At 43.7% G+C, this 10,011-nt stretch overlaps 2 protein-coding genes across 2 annotated transcripts in view; one reads left to right on the top strand and one right to left on the bottom strand.

Moving 5' to 3' along the window:
- Positions 1-272: 272 nt before the first annotated feature.
- On the top strand, positions 273-7,372 carry RAB1A (RAB1A, member RAS oncogene family; the record flags this gene model as incomplete). Its single annotated transcript, XM_009081518.1, has 5 exons — positions 273-345; positions 2,431-2,526; positions 3,842-3,937; positions 4,912-5,043; positions 5,309-7,372. Coding segments are annotated over 5 exons (595 nt in total), but the record flags the coding sequence as incomplete, so codon positions are not given.
- Positions 7,373-8,461: 1,089 nt separating this feature from the next.
- The window catches only part of CEP68 (centrosomal protein 68kDa), a 5,703-nt gene continuing 4,153 nt past the window's right edge, over positions 8,462-10,011 (bottom strand). The window contains exons 5-6 of the mRNA XM_009081517.1: positions 9,201-9,356; positions 8,462-8,487 (exon numbers count right to left, since the gene is read on the bottom strand). Coding sequence (XP_009079765.1) covers positions 8,462-8,487; positions 9,201-9,356 — 182 coding nt within the window. The remainder of the gene's footprint in view (positions 8,488-9,200; positions 9,357-10,011) is intronic.

Below are 10,011 nucleotides of genomic sequence, written 5' to 3'. Positions count from 1 at the left end.
CTGATAGTGTCACTAATATTCCCAGAGTACCTTCCCAGGAAGGCACAGATCCACACAACTGTTGTGTTCAGAGCATCTACATCACACTTCCCTTAATGGGTAAATTGTGTCTAAACTGGATAGAGGAGCTTGGAGTTGTAGGTGACTTCCCTAGTAGTGAATTAATTTACCCTTCACAAATGTCATACTATATTAGATGCAAGAAATTTGGTTCTTGACAGTGTTTTTCATTAAGTGACCTAATTTTTGTTTGGTTTTTTTTCCTTCTGCAGTGACTATTTATTCAAGCTACTTCTGATTGGAGACTCCGGTGTTGGGAAATCTTGCCTTCTACTTAGGTTTGCAGTAAGTGATCATTCTTGAAAACTTTATATAAGAAAGCTACCAAGTACTGAGCAAGAACTTTCCTTTTCAGTAGTTCTTGTAGCAAGGCTGATGTCTGTCAGGTCTGGAATAGCAAGGAGTAAGTATAGTATGCAGAACCCCTCCTGTCTTATGAATTTGTACATGTCCAGTTAAGTTTAATTCTCATTTTCCTGTTACTTGAGATCAAGATATCATAATTTAACTTCTATCATGACAGTAATGGTAGAACACTGAAGATGGAAGAACATGAATTCTCAGACATGAGGAGTACAAATGTGTCAGGGCAAGACTTTGATCAGTTGTACTTGGTAAGAGCATTTTCATCCAGATGAAGTTTGATATCTGCATTGAAAAGACCTACCAGTTGTTTAGTCAGAAGTACTTTGAATAATACTCCAGGAAGAAGGCCTTAAGCTTCCCTGAGTGAATGTTAAAATTGCTAGGGGGCTGCTCCAGCTGAAGTCTGACACAAAGATCTAATTGTCCTGTCAGCAAGAAAATTTAAAATGGGTTTGATATGTCTTAGTAGAAAAAGCTGAAGTCCAGTGAACTTATCTGTCCATGCCAAAGTGCAGCTTTATGTTGCCATGGGAGGAGAGGAAGGAAGGAAGAATATGGGGCATTAACTTAGAAACTAGTGTGTGATACTTCTGCAAAGCTGATGGCATTACTTTTACAGCCTGAACAACTGCTCTGAGCACCTCTGGGAAGAGCTTGTTGTGTCTCATGTTGTTAACATGAAAGGGTGGTCTGGTGTGTACAAACAGCCTCAGTTAAAGCTGTTACAGCTGCTGTTTGTGCAGTGTTAGGGCAGGGGAACACTTAAAGCAGTAGGAACAGCAGAAAGATGTCACCTGCTCTGCTCACAGCATGGAGGCAGTGGATTGGAAGTGACAAGGCTGGAGCAGTATTCCCAGAGCAGTCTAGCCTGCTTTTCTTGCAGATACTTTTAAATTAATTTTGGCTTCATGTAAATAATCCAACTTCTTTTTTGATAGCCAGCTTAAGCTCATGCTCAGTTGTCTGCTTATTCTTCAACTAAGTAGCTTTTTCCTTTGGGAGTGTGACTTGTCAACTGAGCTGTTTTACCCTGGCATAAGGAATTAATGCAGCATTCACCTCCCTGTGTTCTTCCTGCTGTGGGTTGAACTTCATCAGGCTTCTCAAACATACCCCTTTGAGTACTGAAATGCTAAGGAAATAAATGTCATGCCATTCTAAAAGGCTTAATACTTTATTCCTACTTGGATGTATTACCTGAGGTGTCTTCCATTCACAACCCAGAGAAATCCCTTGCTTTTGTGATAGCTACTGGTTGCATAAAGCCTTTTGTGGTACATTGTACATGAAGTTCTATCCTACAGGTACTTCAGGAATAGAAACTTCCTTCAGGCTGACAAGCTAACAATCACTAGAAGGTAGCAAAGACTGATCCAGCACTTGCTGTGTGCCTGAGGTCTGCTGGAGACTGCAGCTAGGTCCCTGCAGGCTGCTAAACCAGTGTTTTCCTTCCTGTATTGACACAGGCTGGAGAGCAGAGGCCTTAGCACAAGTGCCCAAGCTGTAACTCTAACCTGCCTTAGCAACCAGCCATGGCAGCACAGGGTCTGAAATTCATGTGCGGAGTGTGACTGAGGTGAAGCCTCTGACTTAGGGAGCTGCCCTGTAACACAGATGAAAAACCATCAGAGGCAAATAAAAAAATCTGATGCTTTTTAATAACCACAGTAGTTTGTCTAAGTACCTCTTCTATCTGCCAATATGAGCAAAGACTAGTTTTTACACTACAGTTCACAAGGACTTAACAATACAGGATTTCAAGTAAAGAGGATTTTTTACTAGTTTTTGAAACACAAATCTGATTGTCTGAGGTGCTTTTAAAGCACTTCGTGGAATTTTTGAAAAGTAAATGCTCAGTGGAAATACCTAGCTGTCTCCTGGACCTTGCCATGAGCGATTAGACTGTTTTTCCTAGGAAATTAAGTACCCTTGTCTGCCTGGTGCCTAATGAAGTAGGTGACTGCAGAAGAGGTGCAGCTGACTTATGTTCACTCTCTCTCCTAGGATGACACGTACACAGAAAGTTACATCAGCACGATTGGTGTGGACTTCAAAATCAGAACTATAGAACTAGATGGGAAAACAATCAAGCTTCAGATAGTAAGTAGTATTTCTCAACTCTGGGTACTTTAATCTGTTGGAGCACAGATTCATAGCTATTGATAGTAAACTTTGTACTTTAAGAGATACCGTCCCTGTTACAAGAGGTGAGGCAGTTCTCACAAGATTCCAAGACTTCATGACATGTCCTTAAAGAAGGATGCTTATTATCCAGGCTGTTTGCCTGAAAGAGGAGACTGTGTGCTGGAGTGCTCTCCTATCAAAGTTGGTCTAGTTCTGCAGTATTTAGCAAGGATTTGTGTAAGTGCAGGAATACCACACAGTTGTCCAAGATGACTGAATTCCACAGCAGCTGTTCTTAGCAGACTGCACTATCTAGTGCTGGAAACTGCTTTTGTTGGCCTGAATGGAAAACCTGACACAAAGGCTTGTAACTGGTCTCTCTGCCTTAGCACTGGGTGGTGTTCTCTGGTTATGCTTTTGGCCTTTCACTTGGCAGTTCTTTAATCTTGAAACACTCCAAAGGGTGACTTGGTGTAATGAAATCTAATATCTGTGCAAGGTCACACAATCCTTGTCAGCCACTGCTTCTAGCTCAAGCAGAGGCTCTCAGGACTTGAAGGCAATGACTCAGGGATTGCATGTTGTGGAGCAGGAGTCCAGCTCACAGCCAGAAGCCTGAGCCTCCAGACTGTAGCTGTCCTGAGTGTAGAGCAGCCCACTAGGAATGCTGTCACTGCTGAAGACTGTCTGAGAGTCTGTTTTTAATGTGCAGCCAGCCCTATTCTTGATGCTGCTTCAGGGAGAGAAATGTTTGGGTGACTGCTGCCCTGTCCTGGTGTGGGAAGAGGTTAAGCAGCTAATGTCTCTCAACTCTGCCAGTAGGAGTAGGGAACCAGTTTTGTTTGTGTTGTTGCCTTTAAATACCTTTGCTGGAGCTGCTGTGCCAAGGAAGTTGCAGGGAGTGGTGATGTTGGAGACCTGCAGCTCTCTGACCTTATTCCTTAACAGGTTTTCAAGCCCCAGCTTGTGTTTGCTCTTCTGACCAGTGAACCATGGCTGCTTCATGGGGCAAAACTGCTTCATGTTTTCCTCCAATCTCTTGACTACACTTGGCTGAAGCCAAATAAATGAGCACTTGCAGAGAAGTGCCTGCTGAAGTGTGCTTCTTAGCTCAAATACTTCATCTCCTCCAATGCTATTTGCTGCTTACAGTTTCAGAGCTGCTTCTGTAGCTGTGACCTGGATATGTTTGCAGTTGTGTGACTGATTCACTGAGCTGTGTTTCTGGAAGCTGATGGGTGACAGTGGCACAGCCATGCTGCAGTAACTGACCCTGTTACTTGTCTTGTAGTGGGACACAGCAGGACAGGAGAGGTTTCGGACTATCACTTCCAGTTACTATAGAGGAGCTCATGGCATCATAGTGGTGTATGATGTTACAGACCAGGTAAGTCTTCAAAAACCTGTGCCTGGAGAGTTTTTCCAGGCTGATAAGTAAATAAAACCAGGAATGTAACAACTGGGCATGTCTTAAGGACACAGTGACATGGTTCTCCAAGCTGCATTAAGGTTTATCAAGCCAAACATGTGTGTTCATCTCAGGTTTGGGGCTGAATGCAGAAATAAAAGGAGCAGTGGGATTTGTGGCTCTAAAGTAATTGTATCTTAGGCTTAACTTGAGACTTGTTGAGCAGGTAACTGATTGTTCTGTGTGAATACTTCTCACCCTGCCTTTGGTAGCAGGAAGTCTGAGTTACTGATGGAAATTGTTGAAAGATTTGTGAATGTACTTGAACTTTGGTCTGCAGTGAAAACTGGCACTTGGAACAGAAAATTGTCAGCATGTGTGCAGGGTATAACTGAGCCAGTGTTTGCTGTGAAAGAATCTCTGAAGATTACTGGGGCATTTGTCCTGTTTGAAGGGCACTTGGGAAGTGTAGGGTTTCCTGAATTAATAGAAAAAGAACAATTGTGTTCAATCACTAACTGGAATATGAGTCCAGCATTTCTTGAGTCAAAGGCATCTCTACAACAAAGTGGTTTGCACCTAATACCTGGTGCTTTGTAAACACCTGGGATTCTTGTGGTTTCTGCTGTGTGCTGTGTCTTTATCTCTGCTATAGGAGGAGGAAGAGTCACAGATGGTAGAGGCTCTTGAATAATCAAGATATGGAGCAGGGAACAATAATGGGAGGAGAGCAGGAAAGGCTGACTGTGTAGGGCTTGGAGCAGGACCTCAGGAGCTGTATGGATCCTGTGGTGGCTGTACTGCCCTGAGGCCATCAAGGGCAGATGGCAGCATTGTGGTTGTGCATCATACTAAGTGCACTCCTTCATATTCCTTCCTGGTCATTACCACATGGATAGTGCTGAACTTTCCTCTTGGTCAAGGGTCTTGCTTACAGCTCTCTTGTCTTGTAGGAGTCTTTCAATAATGTAAAGCAGTGGCTGCAGGAGATAGACCGCTATGCCAGTGAAAACGTCAACAAGTTGTTGGTGGGGAACAAATGTGATCTGACCACAAAGAAAGTAGTAGACTATACAACAGCAAAGGTATGTGGATGCTGATGTATTGGCTTGGCTGAGCACCTGCTCTACTCTGTAATGCACTTTGGGTTCTGGTGCAGGGAAGTGCTGTGGTACACAGATTATGTCAGTGCCACAAATGTGGGCAGTTGATGACCCCCTGCCCTGCAGGTCATCGTCAGACCAGAGATGGGGTGTGGGGTGGAATCTGGGAATGTGTGGCTTGTCCAGCAGTGCACCAGGAAACAAGGTTGATGTATGAGCTTACTGTTTGCTGTTTCTTGATTTGCAGGAATTTGCAGATTCTCTTGGAATTCCATTTTTGGAAACCAGTGCAAAGAATGCCACAAATGTAGAACAGTCTTTCATGACTATGGCTGCGGAGATTAAAAAACGGATGGGCCCGGGAGCGACAGCTGGTGGTGCAGAGAAGTCCAATGTTAAAATTCAGAGCACTCCAGTCAAGCAGTCTAGTGGAGGTTGCTGCTAAAACTTGCCTCCCCCCCTTTTGTCTCACAACAATGAATTTGCAATCTGAACCCAAGTGAAAAAAAAAAATTGCCTGAATTGTACTGTATGTAGCTGCACTACAACAGATTCTTACCGTCTCCACAAAGGTCAGAGATTGTAAATGGTCAATACTGACTTTTTTTATTCCCTTGACTCAAGACAGCTAACTTCATTTTCAGAACTGTTTTAAACCTTTGTGTGCTGGTTTATAAACGTGTAATTCCTTGTTGCTTTTCCTGATACCAGACTGTTTCCTGTGGTTGGTTAGGATGTATTTTTGTTTTGATGTTTCTATTGGCATGTTTAGATGTCAGGTTTAGTCTTCTGAAGATGAAGTTTAGCCATTTTGTATCAAACAGCACAACAGTGTCTGTCACTTTCCATGCATAAAATTTAGTAAGATATATGTAAGATCAATTTGCTAGTTCCTTCTTGTAGAATTATAAATGGAGAGATCACACTATCTGATTAATAGTTTCTTCATACTCTGCATATAATTTGTGGCTGCAGAATATTGTAATTTGTTGCACAATATGTAACAAAACTGAAGAAATGTTTAATAAATATTGTACTTATTGGAAGTAATATCAAACTGTATGGTGATAAATATTGTCTTAATTTGTATGGCTAAGGGGGAAATTAGGCTTGCATTGTGCACAAAACATATCTGTGTGTGCAGCCATGGCTCTCAGACCTTCCAGTAGCCCAGAGCCCTTCCCTGCAACTCAAACCAGTGACTATGGCCCAAAAGCCTGAGCTGTCATGGTGCTTAAGGCACATGTGCTGTACCAGAAACACCCAGCCAATGTTCATGGAGGCATAATGCACTCTGAATGTACAACAGTTCCCTAACTTAGTCTTGGAACTTAACTTATTTCTCAAGGACTCTATTTAGGGAATTCCTGTTAGCTTTGCATAGTAGGGGAGAGAACAGTATTTCCCTAACACAAATGATTTCAGAAAAGCCTTGAGGAGGTATAACTTTCTACCAGTATGTCTTTTCTATATACTGTTACTTCCATCTTCTTTTACTCAGTAGTCTTCTGACTTAGTGCAACAGCTTAGCTTCTATTCCCTTCTGCAGAGAGGCACCAGGAGGTTGACATGGGGACAGTGAGGCCCTACCAAGCTCTTGCTCAAAGTAGGGGCATCTCAAACAATTTGGAACTAACCAGCAGCCAAGAGGTTTTTGGATGGTGTGATATTCTTTGTACAGAGCTAATCAACTCATTAGTGCCTGATGTCTAGCTAAAAGCCACAGGAAAGCTAGCCTATAACACTTCCTATACATGTAAAATTGTTCAGCTTTATCTAAACTCAAATGTTCAGCCTATTCTGTAAATAGTTTCATGTTTGAAAGACCATGTAACATTCCCCTAGTAGTAAATACACCCTGTGATAGTAAAAATATAGCCTAGGTATGTTGTGAGGTATAAACTAAAACTGGTGCAAATATCCTCTGATTTTTTTTGGGGGGGGAGGGGTGACTTTGGCTAACAGCTTTCTTCAACATAGTTGCATAAATCAACAGGCAATTGTAATACATAAAGTATTGTCATGGTTAAGTTGAACTCTTCCACTTGAGACCTTCACAATAAAGTGATGTGCTTTCTAGTAGAGATGTGCTTGTTGGTATAATTCATTCTCAATGTGACTTGGCTGCTCCTTGAGAGCAGGAGAGCAGTGAGTGCTGCTGAGGTCAGGAAGTGAAGCAGAAGGAGGTATGTTGAGGGTAGAACATCTTCCCTTCAGAGAAGTGCACAAATGAACTTCAATGTCAGCTGCCTGCTACATACTATCCAAACCAATGTTAATATATACAGTAATAAAAGCATTGCAAAACCAACTTGGGCTACACCAGGTGTTTGGTGGTTATTTGTTTTCCCCTCAGCCATTACTGGGTTGCTGTGCTGGTGCTGGTCAATGCTGGAGCCTGTGATGAGGGTAGAGCAGGCCTAAAAATTCTGGAAAATGGGACTGAAGTCTCGTACCTGTGTAAGCTGAAATATTAGATGCTTGTGACATAATGGGTAAAAAAAATTGCCACCATTTAAGATGAGGTAGAAGATGGGAGAGTATCAAAAAAACCCCACAAACACCGATGAATTATTTGTCATAACTACTTCAGGTTAACTGTGCTTTCACCTTCTGCTTGTGCAGAACAGAAATGTCACTGTGTTCTCACAGAAATGGGAGGAAATGATGTATTCTGGCACAAAAACACAGTGATAACCATTTAGTTTAAAGGTTATTTAAAGCCAAGTATCAACAGTCTGTAACTTTTTTGGCCACTTATCTTGTGAGATGCTCTTTCTGGTAAGAGTTTGGAAACCCTTGATGAAGGTTCTGTGAGCAGTGACTAACTGCACTAGCTGTAAGAGGGGAAGGGCACAACTGCTCACCCAGGGAAACCAGCACAGCACTAACAACACAGCTACTGCCAACAACAGGTTATACAGAACCTATTCCTTCCCGAGCTGTACTCACTTGTTTATTATTTGAGATTCAGCATACTGGATTTTTGTGTTTATGCACAAGAAAACTGAAAGTTAAACAGGCAGGGAGTGGTAGTTATAAACAAGCATTCACTTTGCTCCCAAGAACCAGAAGGAGTTGCTATTTCTTGGCTTCTAGCACCTATTTTTGACGAGCATAAACAAAACATGAGAGCAGAGCTATTAAAATCACACAGCTTTACTTAGCAGTGAGCTGCACGGCACACGGTGCATTACTCAGTTAAAAACTCGATCTGTTCCTGACATTTTGCTAACACATGAACAGGACACTTCCATGAAAAAAAAAAAGCTATGTTAAAAAACAAAACAGGAAAAGGCCAGCTGGATCCTCCTCACTCACACAACTCCAGACATCCTGTTGTACGGTGCACCTTCCCCGAGCCACGGTACAAGCCCACACTGCAATCAGCCCAGGTGGGCTAACTGAGCACATAGTTTGGCATCTCTGCAAGAGATGACGGCAGTGGTTTGGTGCTTGAAATTCTTATCAGCCCTCCCAAGACTGGCTAACGAGGTCCAGGTCTGGCAGAGGAGGCACCTGAAACAAAATAGGTTTGCAAAGAAACAAAGAAAACCCTCCCCCATGCTGTACTTCAGCAGGGTACAGCTAGGTGGAGGTAGCAATTAAACACTACTTAAGATATTGTTGTGCTCTTCTAAGAGGCTGTCACTCCTGTTTCTCCAGTTTTATTTGAAGGAAGATGGTCAAGAAAGTGACATACAAGTTTTCTAGCCCCTATTTTATACCTGAATTCACTTGCTTCCCTTTCCCACCAAGCAGAATGTTTCCAAGAAAACACAAAGCTAAAAAAAAAAACAAACCCTTCCTCATCTGCCCTCTGCGGTGTGAGGCATTTGGGCAGAGCAGCTGTCTGTGCCAGGCTGCTGCTGTCCCCCCAGCCCTGGCTGACCGTGAGCTGCCATCGCTCTCCTCACGCTCTTGGGTTTCATCAGCTGGGTCACCCACACTGCTCTTGCCCTGACACACAGTTAGAGCTCACAGGGAATCCATTTTGAGACGTCCCTCACGTCTCTTAGGCTTTCCAAACATCAGATTAATAGAGCCTGATGTGTAGTGTTAGCTAATTTAAGTGTTGCTCTTCCTATGCTTCCTCCCCTCTTCCCCCTCTGCAGAAAGGCTGGTTTGCCCCTGCTTACCCATGGAGCAGCTGTGTGCTGCACCCTCCTCATCCTCCATCGTGTCCTTGCCCTGCACAGGACCCACAGCAGCTAGAATGGACTTGTACAAGTGCTCTGCATGGCTTTCAAGCTCTTCTGACTGTTTGGCAATCAAACCCAGTGTGTCTTTCAGAGCTGGAAACAAATACATGAACGGAGGTGATAGCAATGGGATAATTCAGTGTCTGTAAGAGCAGAGTTCTGCTTGCCCACACAGATTTTTGAAGTAAATTGAATGTTAGAAGTCCATAATCTGATGTTCACTCCATCCACATTGTGGTGCAGAGTTTGGAGAGAGGTGGAAAGTGACCTAGGAGGCTGTCACCAGAGTGACTGCTGCACACGTGCTGTGCACCAGCCAGGCTGGGCTGTGTCCCCAGACTGGCTGCTGACACCCACACAGGATGCACCAAGTGCAAACAGGGTGAAAAATCACCCTACTGCACTGGACAAAAGCATCTCCTCCCAGCTGCAGTCCATCAGCACCCACAGCCTAGCAGGAGATCACCTAAAGGGCCTCTAAAAGGCCGAAACTGCTGCACACGTGCTGTGCACCAGCCAGGCTGGGCTGTGTCCCCAGACTGGCTGCTGACACCCACACAGGATGCACCAAGTGCAAACAGGGTGAAAAATCACCCTACTGCACTGGACAAAAGCATCTCCTCCCAGCTGCAGTCCATCAGCACCCACAGCCTAGCAGGAGATCACCTAAAGGGCCTCTAAAAGGCCGAACAATCCATCATCCTCGATGGATGGATCAGCAGAAGGTCAGGGTCAAGGCATGGGGCAG

This window comes from Acanthisitta chloris, unplaced genomic scaffold (genome assembly GCF_000695815.1).
Source record: "Acanthisitta chloris isolate BGI_N310 unplaced genomic scaffold, ASM69581v1 scaffold7259, whole genome shotgun sequence".
Taxonomy (NCBI): Eukaryota; Metazoa; Chordata; class Aves; order Passeriformes; family Acanthisittidae; genus Acanthisitta; species Acanthisitta chloris.
The sequence above is the reverse complement of the archived record's forward strand: the minus strand, read 5'-3'. Positions and strand labels throughout refer to the sequence as shown.